General features: G+C 36.0%; 1 protein-coding gene across 3 annotated transcripts in view; it reads left to right on the top strand.

Moving 5' to 3' along the window:
* LOC110459731 (calpain-5-like) overlaps positions 1-17,674 on the top strand; it is a 28,891-nt gene extending 11,217 nt beyond the window's left edge. For all 3 annotated transcript variants that reach the window (XM_021512138.1, XM_021512154.1, XM_021512146.1), the window contains exons 3-16: positions 647-778; positions 1,478-1,680; positions 3,672-3,849; positions 4,833-4,898; positions 8,939-9,015; positions 9,152-9,315; positions 9,586-9,687; positions 9,960-10,060; positions 11,219-11,418; positions 11,734-11,813; positions 14,493-14,606; positions 14,943-15,013; positions 15,603-15,841; positions 16,499-17,674. In XM_021512138.1, the coding sequence (XP_021367813.1) occupies positions 647-778; positions 1,478-1,680; positions 3,672-3,849; positions 4,833-4,898; positions 8,939-9,015; positions 9,152-9,315; positions 9,586-9,687; positions 9,960-10,060; positions 11,219-11,418; positions 11,734-11,813; positions 14,493-14,606; positions 14,943-15,013; positions 15,603-15,841; positions 16,499-16,520 (1,749 nt within the window). In that variant the 3' untranslated portion in view covers positions 16,521-17,674. The remainder of the gene's footprint in view (positions 1-646; positions 779-1,477; positions 1,681-3,671; positions 3,850-4,832; positions 4,899-8,938; positions 9,016-9,151; positions 9,316-9,585; positions 9,688-9,959; positions 10,061-11,218; positions 11,419-11,733; positions 11,814-14,492; positions 14,607-14,942; positions 15,014-15,602; positions 15,842-16,498) is intronic.
* The last annotated feature ends 466 nt before the right edge of the window (positions 17,675-18,140 follow it).

The raw sequence follows: 18,140 nt of genomic DNA on the forward strand, positions 1-18,140 counted from the left end.
TTTGTGTCTGTTTATGTGATATTATCTGTGTTCTACTGTGTTTGTGTCTGTTTATGTGATATTATCAGGATTCTACTGTATTTGTGTCTGTTTATGTGATATTATCGGGATTCAACTGTATTTGTGTCTGTTTATGTGATATTATCAGGATTCTACTGTATTTGTGTCTGTTTATGTGATATTATCAGGAATCTACTGTATTTGTGTCTGTTTATGTGATATTATCTGTGTTTACTGTATTTGTGTCTGTTTATGTGATATTATCAGGATTCTACTGTATTTGTGTCTTTCTAAGTTATATTTGTGACTTTAATATGATATTAACCACATTTTTCTGTATTTCTGTATAAACGTTTACGTGTTTAAGTTATAAAAACGAGACTGTTTCGTTCAAGTGATATTAAGAGGATTTACAGTATTAATTATTAGTGTACATTTGATGTATACAAAGGGACAACGGAAGTCTAATTGGCAAGAAATATGGGAAGAAATGGCATATACATTATGGACGTAAACGTGAAGGTCGTCTTTTACAAAAGACCAAACAAAATCTCGATATTCCCAGCCTTATCGGATGTAACGTGTTTCACAGAGATTGATACATGATACTGATACATGCTGCTTTCCTCTTTTGTTTTTACAATAGGAGATCCGCGACAACCCAGTGCTGTTCTCAGATGGTACTTCAAAGTACGACATAGGTCAAAGGTCAATAGGTACCTGCTGGTTCCTAGCTATGGTAACCAACATAGCGGACAAGCCCACACTCCTGAGACAGGTACATGCCTCTTTCACTCTTACAGGTCTAACTGAGTCAAATTTTCGGTTAATGTCATGAAAAACGTGTTAATTGTCTTAATAAAAGCTCACTGGGCGGTTTTTTTTTAACTCGATTGAATAGTTTTCGTATAAAAATCAGTTTGACGACATTTGAGACGGGTTTTCTGAATTGAAAATAATGTTCCCTGTTAAAGCGACATTTCATATCAACGACTGAATTCTTGGTCAAAGCAAGTATATTTTCGGAATTAAACATTTATTTTACATGTAACATGTCCTCTGACATCAATAGTCTTTCTGGATTAATTTGAGCATTTTTCGGGGGTTGGTGTTTGGGGGTTGGATTAATACAACTTTTTCTGGATTGAAACGATTTAACCACTATACATTTTATTTTATTTTTTTCGCATGAAGAACAGTATTTTGGAATCATCATAATCCACATTTACAAAGTATGCTACAGTACGTTGAGGTGTTTCGACATTTTAAGTTCATCTTCGGAATGATAAACAACTTCTGATTCAACAACAAATTTTCTTTGTTTTTAATTGAAGTATTAATTTATTGTAAACTAAGCGCACTCCTTGTCGAGGCTAAACGCGTTTTGTTATCATTTCAATATATCATACATGAAGAATCACATTTGTCATGAACTGTAAATTCTCCCCAAATGACATTGCTGTGTTTACCTGGCCAGGTAATTCCATCAGACGCCTACCCTGTAGGGAGGTCTACCTATGACGGCGTCTTTCACTGCCGGTTCTGGCGCTATGGTGTTTGGGAGGACGTCTACATTGATGACTATCTACCGATCGTGTACGGAACCACTGTGTACGGGGCACACTCCGACACAGACGAAAACGAGATGTGGGTAGCCCTGCTGGAGAAAGCATTCGCCAGGTAAGTGGTATATAGTCGCTCTGCTGGAGGAGACTTTCACTAAGTCTGATTTACCAGGTTAGTGTTAATAGCTCAGCTTGAGAAGGCGTTCTCAAGGTACATGTAAGGGTTGATCACACTGTGTTGGTCACACTGCTGTTAGAGAAGGCTTTTGCAAGGTAAGTGTTGGTCACACTACTGGAGAAGACTTTTGAAAGGTAAGCGTTGGCGCCACTGTTGCAGACGGCTTTTGCCAGGTAAGTGTTGGCGACACTGATGGAAAAGACTTTTGCAAGGTAAGTGTTGGAGCCACTGTTGCAGACGGCTTTTGCCAGGTAAGCGTTGGCGACACTTTTGGAGAAGACTTTTGCAAGGTAAGCGTTGGCGCCACTGTTGCAATCGGCTTTTGCCAGGTATGTGTTGGCGACACTGTTGCAGACGGCTTTCGCAAGGTAAGCGTTGGCGCCACTGTTGCAGAGGCTTTTGCCAGGTAAGTGTTGGCGACAATGTTGCAGACGGCTTTTGCCAGGTAAGTGTTGGCGACACTGTTGCAGAAGGCTTTTGCCAGGTAAGTGTTGGCGACACTGTTGGAGAAGACTTTTGCAAGGTAAGTGTTGGCGCCACTGTTGCAGACGGCTTTTGCCAGGTAAGCGTTGGCGCCACTGTTGCAGACGGGTTTTGCCAGTAAGTGTTGGCGACACTGTTGCAGACGGCTTTTGCAAGGTAAGTGTTGGCGACACTGTTACAGACGGCATTTGCCAGGTAAGTGTTGACCACACTGCTGGAGAAGGGTTTTGCCAGGTAAATCTTGGTCACACTGCTGGAGAAGGCTTTTGCCAGGTAAGTGTTGACCACACTGCTGGAGAAGGCTTTTGCCAGGTAAATCATGGTCACACTGCTGGTGAAGGCTTCTGCCAGGTAAATCTTGGTCATATTGCTGGTGAAGGCTTCTGCAAGGTAAATCTTGGTCACACTAAACAGATCTTGGTATTGGTGAAGGCATTTGTAAGATACGAAGTAATTCTGCTGAAGAAGACATCCACACGTAATTCTGACTGAGAAGACATTCACCAGATACGTATTTGTCTTACCACTGGATAGCAATCACAAGTGGTTTATTGTAATAATGACCCTTCTAGCGATTGCATTTTCTAGGTAGGTATTTGTTGTACTTCCGGCAAAGGCTTGTGCCGTAGAAGGAATAGGTCGTGCTGTAAAATGCTTTCACCAGACGAGTGTTGATCTGACCATCATCACAATATATTTTTAATGTAAATATAAAGCACAACAATAATTACCACAATCATACTTTAAAGCATCACTGTCATCATTATAGGCATCATCTAACCCCAAATCAAACTAAATAGATAACACACAAAATAACAGGCGTGTCCGGCCACAGCCAGATCATAGCTGGAATACGGTCCTTCAACACGAACCAACACGACAGAAAACCAAATCAGCAGGTTAGAAAGAGCGCAGCGCAAAACTGCACGAAATATCAGGACACATACATCATACTACCAGCTAAGTGAATGACAAGATACATAATTTACATTTGACCTCATTACAAGCACCTGACTAACAACTGTAACAAACTGCATTGCCTACTTTCTGCATGACAATTCTAGATTTTTTTTCCTTTCATTGAGAGCATAAACAAATTCGCATTGTTCAAGTTAACAACCGGTACAGTAACAGACCGAGAACCACTCCTCCTAGGATGGGTACAGAGTATGACACTAACAGAATTCAAGCAAATAATCCGTTCATGGTCACACATACACCCGAATGCAACAGATTGTTTGTTTGTCATACAATGTATGGGGATGAGTGTGGTGTATATTACGTCCAAGTATTAAAATGTTCTAGAAGCAACATTGTGCTGCTTTTAGTTGTTGCAAAGTGGTATACATTGTGTTGTTTTATCGGAGAAGCCAGACGAGTATTTGTAATGGAAAATGCGTTGTGTTTCCTCAAAAAACTGATTCTTGTGTTTTCCTTCACGTTAGGTCGTATGGAAGCTACGAAGCTGTTACCGGCGGTCAAAGTGCAGCCTCGTTCGTGGCACTAACGTCGGGTGTTCCGGAAGAAGTTGATCTAAAATCAGGGGAAGTAACTGCAGATGAATTATTTGTTCGAATGACGAACGCTCACCGGTCTGGGGCTATGGTGGCATGCGCAGTTCCAGTAAGTTGTATGACGCTGCTTAAACCTTATTCACCCTATATGTTATAAAAGAGACACTTAAATTTAGTAAATCATTGTATGAAAACTAGTCAAAAATGTAAAAAACAAAACCAAACGATTCCAAGAATCTCCTAAACAAACGACTGCGTAATGAATGCTTGGTTTTTCGATTAGTTAACTGTGAAGTTTCTATACAAAATACGACTTTTGGTTTTGGACACTAAGTAACTAAGTGTACTAACTGGTGAAGGCCTTCCCGTATCATTTATTTATATCTGCACCAAAGCAGCATACCTAACGTTATATTATTTGACCTCCAGCTGCCAAGAGAACAACAACACTATGCTTATGAATACACTCGAATGATACTGAATCTGACAAGTTCCATCGGCTGAATGGGTTATGATTTATTAATTCCGTTAATGCACTAAATCAATGTCATAAGTAGGCAGCTATTTCAAACTTAAAATCACATATGTGGAAACGCAGCCGTTTATATTTTTCTATAGATATATATTTCTTGCTTTCTGAATAATCACATGTCGTTTTCCAGTTCCAATTAAGCTTTAAGGGACCAGTTATTTATTTTAACATGATCGATTTAAAAAAAAAACTATTTAAATTCACAATTTAACCTGCGTGTATAGCAATTGAAATCACCCTTCGTATACAAAAAATAAAAAATAAAATTTGTTAATTTTCAGATGGTTCTAACAAATAGCATTTTGAAAAAAATAGTGTTATTGACTCGTAAAGCATACCATGCCTTAAGCGACTAAGGTGTTTATAAAACGTATATCTACAAAATCAACGCTGTGTCCATACTGTGCATCATCGAATACCCACCGAGTATCTTGATCGAATTTAAATTACAGTTTGGGCTCCTCTGAAGTAACGGTTTACTTGCCTTATTTCCATGCGTTCAATAATACCGAACAATATAATAGATACTTGTTACAGATGTTTGATTTTTTCTATGAAAGGGCGAATACAACGGTCACCAGGGATTGATTGGGAACCATGAGTACACACTGACGGGAACAGCTGTGGTGAGTCCTATTGATTTCAGACCTTGTAACTCAATAAGCAATGACCAACTTTTCCATCACTGGATATCAGCATGAAAGTGTAATCGTTAAAGAGTGAAATATTTCTGATTGATCTCATATATATCATTTCTATTATAAAGGTTAAGTTTTCCATCAGTTAAATTATAATATTGCCATCAGTAGTGTTATAAATTATAATATTGCCATTAGCAGTGTTATGGTAGCAGTGTACAGTAGAGGGTTGTGGCCATGGGTGATATTTTTGTTAAATGGCTAACCCCTGTATAATGATATGTAAAAAAAAATATATAAATAAAACTGTACTAAAATTGGTATAAGCATGATGAAGTGGGCTATGTGAGCTTCACATTTGTAAAAAAATAAAAAGATTCGAGAATAAAATTTTGGCCATAATCCGAAAGGGGCCTACACATGAAAAGCTAGCTTTACAGGAGGTAAAATTTTGACAACAGCACACGACGCAAAATATCAAAAAATCAAGTTGTACAACTTTACTGGGACCCAGATAATTCTGCAACCAAGTAGGTAATCTTTAATTTCAGACAGAACTTAGGGGGAAAAAAACTAGTTGCGGGGGTCAAATTTTGGGTCAAAAATAGCATTATTTGGCATTTTTTGGTAATTTTTGATGTGGTAACTATGGTTTTCACACAAGTGACATGCAGAAAAAAGAGGTTTATACACTTCTCAGTACTTTATATGTATTGTAAAAATATTGCAGTTTACAAATATATATGCATGTATATATGTGTTGTGTAGGGTAAATCCGCTGTGTTTACATTTCCACGACATGTGCCTTGTTTTTCAGAGTCAGACCATTTCTACTGTACACTACTACCTATAAATTATCATATTGCTATCATCAGTGTTATGAATTATATTATTATATTTTCATATTATTCCCAACAAGTGATTGGCCAGGAGTGCATCACGTGTCCACTGATAAAAACCAATATTGACTTGGAGCGCGTGATTTTTGTTGAAGGACTGAATGTTTCTAAAAATAGAATTATGACGTGTCTCCAAACAATGCACCGTCCCATTTCCGAAGCTTCTTTGTTGTGGTGTTTTTTCCAGATTGCTTACATTACTGTTTTGTAAAATAATAAAACAATTGAAGCCTTAAACTTCGGTCAATACCTGGATTTATCGACCTCAGCCAAAGGCTATAATTGAATAATATTGCCATCAGCAGTGTTATGGATTATGATATTGCCATCAGCAGTGTTATAAATTATAATATTACCATCAGCAGTGTTATAAATTATAATATTGCTATCAGCAGTGTTATAAACTATAATATTGCTATCAGCAGTGTTATGAATTATAATATTGCTATCAGCAGTGTTATACATTATAATATTGCCATCAGCAGTGTTATGAAATATAATATTACCATCAGCAGTGTTATAAATTATAATATTGCCATCAGCAGTGTTATGAAATATAATATTGCTATCAGCAGTGTTATAAATTATAATATTGCTATCAGCAGTGTTATGAATTATAATATTGCTATCAGCAGTGTTATAAATTATAATATTGCCATCAGCAGTGTTTTGAAATATAATATTACCATCAGCAGTGTTATAAATTATAATATTGCTATCAGCAGTGTTATGAAATATAATATTACCACCAGCAGTGTTATAAATTGTAATATTGCTATCAGCAGTGTTATAAATTATAATATTGCTATCAGCAGTGTTATAAATTATAATATTACCATCAGCAGTGTTATAAATTATAATATTGCAATCAGCAGTGTTATAAATTATAATATTGCCATCAGCAGTGTTATAAATTATAATATTGCCATCAGCAGTGTTATAAATTATAATATTACCATTATAATATTACCATCAGCAGTTTTATGAAATATAATATTACCATCAGCAGTGTTATAAATTATAATATTGCTATCAGCAGTGTTATAAATTATAATATTGCTATCAGCAGTGTTATAAATTATAATATTGCTATCAGCAGTGTTATAAATTATAATATTGCTATCAGCAGTGTTATAAATTATAATATTGCTATCAGCAGTGTTATAAATTATAATATTGCTATCAGCAGTGTTATAAATTATAATATTGCTATCAGCAGTGTTATAAATTATAATATTGCTATCAGCAGTGTTATAAATTATAATATTGCTATCAGCAGTGTTATAAATTATAATATTGCTATCAGCAGTGTTATAAATTATAATATTGCTATCAGCAGTGTTATAAATTATAATATTGCTATCAGCAGTGTTATAAATTATAATATTGCTATCAGCAGTGTTATAAATTATAATATTGCTATCAGCAGTGTTATAAATTATAATATTGCTATCAGCAGTGTTATAAATTATAATATTGCTATCAGCAGTGTTATAAATTATAATATTGCTATCAGCAGTGTTATAAATTATAATATTGCTATCAGCAGTGTTATAAATTATAATATTGCCATCAGCAGTGTTATAAATTATAATATTACCATCAGCAGTGTTATAAATTATAATATTGCTATCAGCAGTGTTATAAATTATAATATTGCCATCAGCAGTGTTATAAATTATAATATTACCATCAGCAGTGTTATAAATTATAATATTGCTATCAGCAGTGTTATAAATTATAATATTGCCATCAGCAGTGTTATAAATTATAATTTTACCATCAGCAGTTTTATAAATTATAATATTACCATCAGCAGTGTTAAAAATGATAATATTACAATCAGCAGTTTTATAAATCATAATATTGCTATCAGCAGTGTTATAAATTATAATATTGCTAGCAGCAGTTTTATGAATTATAATATTGCCATCAGCAGTGTTATAATTTGTAATATTACAATCAGCAGTGTTTTGAATTATAATATTGCTATCATCAGTGTTATGAATTATAATATTACCATCAGCAGTGTTATACATTATAATATTACCATCAGCAGTGTTTTTAATTATAATATTGCCATCAGCAGTGTTTTGAATTATAATATTGCTATCATCAGTGTTATGAATTATAATATTACCATCAGCAGTGTTATAAATTATAATATTGCCATCAGCAGTGTTATAATTTATAATGTTACACCTCAAGTGAATTTCTAGCTATTTGATTGGTTGGGAGAAAATTAAACAAAAATCTCTGTCACCCTCCATCAATACATTGGTTTTAAGGGGCGCGGATGATATTGCCATGAGACAGTGAAAAATATCACATGCGCGAAAAATATGCGTTCACCGCTTCGTTTCCCAACCGTGATGGTCACAAGAACGTTTGACGGCAACAGCCAATTTTATCAAGCGCCGTCGCGATAGCGATTGTAAACAGCAGACTATCAACAAACAAGATGTCAATATCGAGGTTTGCTGCCGTTTCTGAGCTACAAAGACTTTTGGTGTAACAAAATAGATATGACATTCATTAGCAGAGGACAGTGAATATTGTCAACCCTCAAACACCCATTGTCACCCTCGGCTTCGCCTCGGGTGACAATTGTTTGCTCGGATTGACAATGTTCACTGTCACCTGCTAATGAATGTCATATTTATATAATATTGCCATCAGCAGTGTTATGTAATATTTCTTTACGTCATTTTCTACCGAATTCCAGTTGTTTGAGTACTTGAAAACAAGTTAAAACATTTACAGAAATGAGAGGGGTCGAACCAGGGACCTGCTAACATCTGATCGTACACTTAAACAATATTTGTAAATGCACAACATCAAAAAAAAAAGATGATTACCTTGCCATGCGAAGTACGTTTTTGTCAGGAACTCTCCTTCCGGTTTTTGTTTTACCGAATTGTTATTATTATTTTTTTCATTTGTTCACGGCTATGACTTGTACAGTGACACTTATAAAATTATTTTCCTCAAAAGTTGAAAATGCCGGCCCAGTATGTCTGCCACATGGAAACGCCTTATCAAAATGTCTTACTCCTGTTTCATCAAATGAAATGTTCAGGGAATGAAAAACCTCAGACAGCGTTTGATTTAGTGTTTTACTCGCTTCAGGCTAATGGTAACCACTTGTTCCGGGTACGAAACCCTTGGGGTGGGGCAAGGGAGTGGACAGGGGCTTGGAGCGATGAGTAAGTATTTTAAGATTTTATTGTTTGATCACTATTTTAATAGATGCTAACATAAATTCAAATGTATTAATAACAGCAGTTTCATGCATCGTGCGGGATGTTTTCGCTGACTTCATTGTTTCTTTTGTACAAAAAGGAGTTCCGAATGGTCATTGGTACCGGAAGGCGCAGTGCCGCACGCCAACAAGGACGACGGCGAGTTCTACATATCCATAGAGGATTTCATGCAGTGTTTCAACCTAGTGACGATTTGTAGTATAACACCCGACTTCGACAGGGACGGAAGTGAAGACACACTTAGTAAGGGAGACCACTTTTGATCAGATATAGATGAAAATATTTAAACCGTCAGAAACTTCATGATCGAGGTACACTTTGTGTCGTGAATATGTTTGATACTGCTTACATAAGAAATCGGAATATTACATTGCTAATTAATATCCCTGAAGATATGAAGAAGTTCGAAAAAGAAATGTTCAGCTCCATTTTCATCAAATATGTTTTGTGTGTACTTGGTAGATATTTACTCAACTATCATTACAGTTTGTAGTTTATAACGTTATGTTTCAGAATACGTCACGTGCTTGTACGGTGATTGGCGGGATGATAACGCAGCAGGATTTAGGAACAAATTACAGAATCCCAAGTATCTCATCGAAGTAAATGAAAACGGTATGCTTCCTATCAAGTAATGTGATGTTGATGTATACCTATACCATCACTTTGTAATTAGAAGAACTTTGTATTTTTATAGTGTTGTAAATGGTGCATCTGTGTGTACGCTTTGTTCAGATCTGAAGAATGGCCATGTGCTACTCCAATTCTGAAAGTGTGAAACCAGACTTATACCTAATCCAGATATACTATTCCATTAGCAATGATACTCTATCAGAAGTCTGTTAATGGTCAATGATAGGAGAGTACAAAGTATGTCTGTTTTGTAGCCGCGGATGAAAACGGCGACGTGCCCTTGGTTGTACAAATAATACAGCGGACAGAACACAGACGGACAGACTTGATACAGATCCGCTGTGACGTGTACAAGGTATGGACAGGTGTTAATTAACTCCGAGACCAACAGGGACATTTTTCAACCTTCAGATGTCGAGAAATAGCCATTTAAGAAAATGTCGGAATGTATCAATTGTATTTCAAGTTCATGAAACATCAACCAAAACAGTGATGAAGTTTCTGATACAATTCTGAGAATTCGTTCCTCATTGAGAGCTCTTCATTATTATGTAAGAAGTACATTTGTTTAGCATTTGACATATTGTTATGCCATTTTTTTTAGATTTGCCATAGTCACGGGCATGTAACGTTAAATTTCTGTGGTTGATTTAATGTACACGGTTTTCGTTAATGCTCTCCAACATGGGACTGTGGAAAATGAAGGGCAACGACGGTAAAAGGCCATCTGATAAAGATCATTTAATGGTGGGCGCCAATATCCTTCTAGGAACTCTTCTTTATGAGGCCGTTATGATTGGTAAATTTATAAAATTGAATAAATTGGTAAACAGATTTTTGTTTTAATTCACAATCAAATTAAATCAAAACTTATCTAAATCAAAATACACGCAGATAAACACGGCACAGTTACAGGAGCGTTCGTGAGGAGTTTCCTTGTGCTAAGGAACGATCTTTAACTGGGAATACGGGTATTATCTTCTACACCATTTCCTTAGATACTGGTGACGGTGGTTCATATTCCTAAACAAGCATAGTAAGGGATGCAATTACTCCACACAAGTATGGTCCTATATCGTTACCTGTATTGTAAGCGTGGTAGGGCGCTGTTACGTCCAGTTTAACAGCATTAACTCAGCACTACATAGTGATGTCAGATACTCAAGCAGTAATACTCATAGATTGTTGTGACTCAACTTAATGCGTCATTTTGTGCAACCAGTATCTAGCAAATCGCAGGGAAGAAGTTGTTCTCATGCGACTGTATAAAGCCTATACTATACGTACATTGCACTCTTTGTATAACGAAAGGACGACCATCATTCGACCAGCTATTCACAATAAAACCTGTTGGACTGAATGCGCTGATTTGAATATATACATATATATAAAATCGTTTGTTTTCAAAGTGTCTGTGTCATGAAAATCTATGATTATTTATATTCAATTTCTTTAAAGAAGTGATTTGTCTCATTAGCTTATTCATTTGTCTGCTCCTGATGGATGTCGACAGGTGTTTGGTTCCGATGGCAATATGTACATAATAGATGAACTGGGGAAGAAAACCAACTCGTACAAAAACTCTCCACAACGGTCCTTCCGGTATCTAGTGCAACCTGGGAAATATATCATCTTACCTTCAGCCGCTAATGCAGGAGACGAGAAGGAATTCCTCGTGCGGACTTTCACATCCGGGCCGTTATCTCAATTCAAGTTAGTCTTGTGAACTTCAGTAAAGATGAGCTGATAGGTTCACTTTTAAATTAAAACCGTTTCTATAAAATCACAACTTTTTTTGTTACAAATAAACAAATTATTCATTTATGAAATCAGTATCTGGAAGATATCCTATATCTTCCTTCAGTATTTTTTTCAAGTCTCTGATATATCTATATATACAAGTTATATTGGAAGTCACTTGGAACCAGAGGTTCACATTTTAGATAGTTATTTAGAGACAGTCTTATGGATATTTCGAAACGTTGTTATTGCCGGCAGGAAATCTAATGAACAATTGATATATTACAGAAATCTCACACATGACAGCAGAGTCCAATACATGCATTGTGATATGGACGCCATGCCAGCGTCTGTCTCAAGTAAGAGGCGTAAGTATTGCCATTCAGTGTATTGCCTCCTGTGTAATGTTACAGGCGTGTAGAGAGAAACACTAACATATACCGTATAACATGAAATGTTCGCTGCATATAAACATTCGTTGTTTTCTTGGCTCCTATTTAACCTTGAAAATAATACAACGAATTCAATTTATATGCATGGCTTCGATATGTTTATATGGGGAATCCATAAATATCTTCATCGCGAAACAACCTTAAAAGTCCGAAACCGCGAACGAAAATACCCACGAACATTTCGTGTAATACGGTATGATTAGATGAAACATGTACTAATGGCTTGAACAATATATCTTGATACATAAAAAATCTCTATATAATCAATGTTGTTTTTCAAAATATCGAATATGAGATTCAGAAACCACTGTTATCTAAATGGTACTGGAGACTTACAGGGGATTATGGTGGGTCTGATCCACCAAAGTACAGCAGCTTATCATGTATGTTTTAAACAGATTCATTGCTTGCTTGAAGACATCCAGTCATCGCTAGAACAATACTTCATTATTATTCATATATTCTACATTATACGGCTTGGTAAGCACATTTAAATACATAGATATCTCTGAGTTATAAAGAATGAGACATTTATATTTTTGATGTGCATGCAATTGCTTATTTGTGTATATAGCAGCTACTATACAGAACATAATTAAGTGTGTACCAATAGGGAAACTTAGTATGGTACAGCATTGTCCTTTCTATATCCACAGCTATTGACTCATCTTTGTTTCTACAGGCCTATTTAACCTTTTCACCCATATGTAACCTAAGTAAACTCTACCATAGCATTGATCTGGATTAGTCCATTATGGTGAAAGTTTAAATTAAGGTATCATGGTTACCATTACATGAATCAGTCACAACGTAACAATATATAAAATATGAACAGTTACGCAAAGAGCGAACTCACAATGTAACACACTATTGTATCACTAAGATACATATAACATGCTATCGGCAATATGAATTAACGTGTATTGAGAAAACGTTTTTACCTGTTAATGAATACTGCCTACTAGTTGTTTACCTGGTAATGAATACTGCCTACTAGTTGTTTGTCTGGTAATGAATACTGCCTACTAGCTGTTTATCTGGTAATGAATACTGACTACTAGTTGTTTATCTGGTAATGAATACTGCCTACTAGTTGTTTGTCTGGTAATGAATACTGCCTACTAGCTGTTTATCTGGTAATGAATACTGCCTACTAGCTGTTTATCTGATAATGAATACTGCCTACTAGATGTTTATCTGGTAATGAATACTGACTACTAGTTGTTTATCTGGTAATGAATATTGCCTACTAGCTGTTTGTCTGGTTATGAATATTGCCTACTAGCTTTTTATCTGGTAATGAATACTGACTACTAGCTGTTTTTCTGGTAATGAATACTGACTACTAGTTATCTGGTAATGAAAACTGACTACTAGTTATCGGGTAATGAATACTGACTACTAGTTATCTGGTAATGCATACTGACTACTAGTTATCTGGTAATGAATACTGACTACTAGCTGTTTATCTGATAAGAAATACTGACTACCAGCTGTTTATCTGGTAATGAATACTGACTACCAGCTGTTTATCTGGTAATGAATACTGACTACTAGTTATCTGGTAATGGATACTGCCTACTAGATGTTTATCTGGTAATGAATACTGACTACTAGCTGTTTGTCTGGTAATGGATACTGCCTGCTAGATGTTTATCTGGTAATGAATATTGCCTACTAGTTGTTTATCTGGTAATGAATATTGCCTACTAGCTGTTTATCTGGTAATGAATACTGACTACTAGCTGTTTATCTGGTAATGAATACTGACTACTAGTTATCTGGTAATGCATACTGACTACTAGTTATCTGGTAATGAATACTGACTGCCAGCTGTATATCTGGTAATGAATACTGACTACTAGTTATCTGGTAATGGATACTGCCTACTAGATGTTTATCTGGTAATGAATACTGACTACTAGTTATCTGGTAATGAACACTGACTAATAGCTGTGTATCTGGTAATGAATACTGACTACTAGCTGTTTATCTGGTAATGAATACTGACTACTAGTTATCTGGTAATGGATACTGCCTACTAGATGTTTATCTGGTAATGAATACTGACTACTAGTTATCTGGTAATGAATACTGACTACCAGCTGTATATCTGGTAATGAATACTGACTACTAGTTATCTGGTAATGAATACTGACTAATAGCTGTGTATCTGGTAATGAATACTGACTACTAGCTGTTTATCTGGTAATGAATACTGACTACTAGCTGTCTCCCTTTGTTCATAGACTACCTTAATTGTGCCATTACTTTGTATGTGCCATCACTTTTAGCCTTGAACCTTGGAATCACATGTTGCGGACAAAAAGGAAACGTGTGACATTACAAGGGATTGTATTGGCACTTCTTCTGTTTCACTCTTCTACTTACATTTTGGAACACTTAATTTATAGACTTATGTTGTATCTTTCATATTTATAATCAAATATAACAGCATATTTGAAACAGAAAGGTTTGCTTCAATAACTTGCTTCTGATTTCGTAACCCTCTTTTGATTTTCCATAATCTGTAGTTGCAGACGATGTTTACATTTTTCGTTACTGTTAATTTTTGTGGATATATTTGACCTCCAGTGCACAGCCAGGTTCTGATGGGAAATATCAGAGAAGGTGTCAATGCAGGTGGTCAGGTTTCTTATCCGACAGTGGGAATCAACCCGCAGTTCCGGATCACCGTCAACCAGACAGGTAGATATCAGTGACTGCTGAACTGTAGGTAATAATCTCATTGCTAAAAAGAAATCAAAATATTAAGTCCCATATCGGTAATAAAAATATATATCTTAATTACACATAGCGTGTTCTTAGGAGATACAGATGAAAGGCAGGGCAAATTGTTCTATATCATTCTAAACATGAACGGTTCGAAATGATAACCTGTTCCTTCTTTATTATCATAAGTCCATTCTAAGCACATAGCAGAGGCTGTTATGTCCGGTTCCATTGTTATCTTAGATTAATGTGTAGTCAATTGTCTGTCTGTCTGTCTGTCTAGACATTTACCAGCGTCACGTGTCGTTGTAGGTTTCGTCCAGTTCCAGCTGTTACAAGACGACAAACCGGAAATGGTCCCCCTTGGTATTCGTATGTGGAGAGTGAGTATTATTGAATTGACAGATGATAGCACATATTCAAGATATGACCTCTCCAAACATCAATTCTCTTTGAATCGTTTTTGTATGTGTTTATTTAATGACGTTTGGATACCGGTGTCAGATCTTATCTCATTACTAGATCATACACACTACAGCTATCTGTTTTGCAAACATGTGTGGATGGTATCTGAGTTAAAATCGTTTGATAATAACATGTTTTTACAGTTGCCATGGCAGCTGTGTGCTGCACAGATGTCTTTCTCAAATTGGTTTCGTTGTGTTGACCGACCGGTTTGTTTACGAGTTAACAGTCCAAACAATACGCTATAGCGGTGAAATTCGTTCCATACACTGTCTTATACTCTGAATACTTCGTATGGAAATGTCATGTAGGAATGGAATGTCGAAGAAACCCTACCTTCTTTATCAGATGCGTCTTGTGTATATCTTGTATCTTCTTTGTTACCTTACCACATGTAGATATGGTGCCCCAACCTTTTTGTCTGTGCTAGTGCCATTTGACCCTGTGTGTGTTTTACTTGTCTGTGACGATGATTACGGTACACCCTTGTCCTTCTGTCTTCCCTAGGATGACGGTAACATTCACGTACCCTTGACGACCCCCTGGATCAACGGCAACTACCGGGCGGAAGGGACCATCGTCCTTATGACGGACAACGACGACGGAAAGTTTTTAGCTGGACCCAATGTCAAGGCGGACTACGTACTAGACCCCGGGAACTATATCCTGCTCATTCATCTCAACTCCCCCAGCGACGAAACCAAATTTGCTCTCCTTGCTCAGTCAGAAAACAAAATCGATATCAGGTAAGTCTATGGACACTATGTGGAGTCGAAAACGTATTTGTACATTCGCAACCGACATATAGTGTTGTAGAGGAGTAACGGGAAACTAATACTGTTAGGTCTGCCCGTCCCCGTGTGACCGCGTTTGGTGCCTGAGCCCATATTCATGAAACCGTTCTAATGCTCAAGCATGGATTTTGTGCTCAAGCCTGATATCAAGTTCTGATTATAACTTTATAATGAATTCTTTTTTGTCAATGATTTGGAAAAACTTTTAAGCGACTTTAAGCTGAATACTGTTTTCGATGTTTTGATCGTTTGACATGCTTTAAGTGAGTGACAAGAAAGTTGGTTTTAGCCAAAAAAAAACCCAGCTTGATCACGAGAACGGTTTCATTACCACGGACCCAGGCCTTAACCTGAGTAGTTTTGTCCTTTACACAATTTCCACTTTGCATACAACTTGAACCCAGGTTATTTTGGTATTCAAACATCCGGATAATTGTGGTTCAAAACCTATTCATACGTTTCGCGCCATAACTGGTGCCTATCGTAAAATATTTCATTACAAATTCACAGACACATTAAACGTGGGAGGGCGATACTCTTTTTCGGTTTTATTTTAATTGATTGTCAGTCTTTTGTTTGTTTCTACATCACGTTTATCTTACTTTTCAGTGGACTTCAGCTCGGAAATTAGAAGAAAGCCTTGATCATACTGACGGGAATCAAAGTGCTAGTTTTATTTAAAAAGTATACAAATATGTTTATTTACAAAAGAGGGTATATATGTGATGAATTGTATCTGGTTGTACGTTTTATATAGTAAAATATAACAGATTTTTATGATATATTCTGTCAGAAAAATGACACAGTTAGCATAAATTTGTTCACTCTCCCCCTTTACAGGTGTATACTTTTAGTCATGTGATATTGCTCATGGCCTCATTACCATTAAAAACATGGGTTGGTTAATCGACGACAGACCGATATGAAAAAAGTCGATAAAACGACAGAATAATTCGGACTACAGGGGACTGTGTAATAGTATCTATGTGGAAAATGAGGGTGTATACTTTTAGAACTACTATATTTAAGAAAAAATGGCACCTGTGATACGACAGTTTGGAACCACGTGATTACGCAGTGATATTAGCACACACACAATAACGAAGGTGTGACTCACTTCAGGTAAGTTTTTATTGTGGTATTGTCTGCTTGAATGAATTTATTTTAACAGCTTTAAAAGCAGAGAACTCAACAATGACGATCATTTTCTCTAATGTGAAATTGGTCGCTTGTTCAATACAGTAGTTTGAATGAAACGATCAATCCGCCGCCCCCTGGACTGTATAAAAAGAAACGCATGTTCTAACAAGAAAGAAAAGTACTCGGCGTTTTTTCAAGGCAGGAACAACATATTTTAAAAAAGTCTTTCCCGAGAAATCAGGATTTGTTCACAAACTTGCCATTTGAATGTCAGTATAAATGGTAAAACTATCAATCAGAAGTTTCTAAAATATTATACATCCTCATTTGCTACATGTATTTATCTGTTGATAACTTTTAGTTTGAACCTGTATATTTACACACATTTAATAAAAATGATATGGAAACGAGGTACTCAGGAGTGAGACGATGCGACATTTTGAAAAATGGTCTCAAATTTTGTTTCACTTTTTCATTTTTGCAAGCAAACATTTAAGATAAGGACAATCACAATCTAAGCTAATTGAATAGTAGAAAACCACAGCTTACTAATTTTATCAGTGTGATGTTTGATATAAACTTCAACGTCGGAACAGTTAAAAAAGTATTTCTAGCCTTTTTTTTTCAGATTTAGTCTCCGATTTTCAAAAAAAATATTGTATCACTGCATGAGCTGCCCTCTTTGGACTGCATTCGGACATCTAACTATATAATGTGTACAGTAATTGAAATTATATTAGGTTATGTGCTTATCTGAATAAGATCAATCTGCAATATTTTCATAGCCCATATTTCGTTTCGATCACGTGACTGCCACCCTTTATATACTACATTATATTTTCCTACCCATGATTCAGTTTGTCTATTACATTGATGCAACTTGTAGTTCTAGTACCGTAAAATCACACATCGCTATTGTGACGTCACAATCGGTATGAAGTCGTTACATATATTCCGTCTTTGCGTATCGCAGAGTTATTTCTCTTTGGAGCAGGTATTGATTGTTACGTCATTTGTTTGTGAGAGTAACGTCATCAATTTTTGAGAAAACGACGTAATTTTCTCGCACAAACCAATGATGTAACAATCAATACCTGCTCCCAAGAGAAGA

The sequence above is a fragment of the Mizuhopecten yessoensis genome, unplaced genomic scaffold (genome assembly GCF_002113885.1).
Source record: "Mizuhopecten yessoensis strain PY_sf001 unplaced genomic scaffold, ASM211388v2 scaffold1313, whole genome shotgun sequence".
NCBI lineage: Eukaryota > Metazoa > Mollusca > Bivalvia > Pectinida > Pectinidae > Mizuhopecten > Mizuhopecten yessoensis.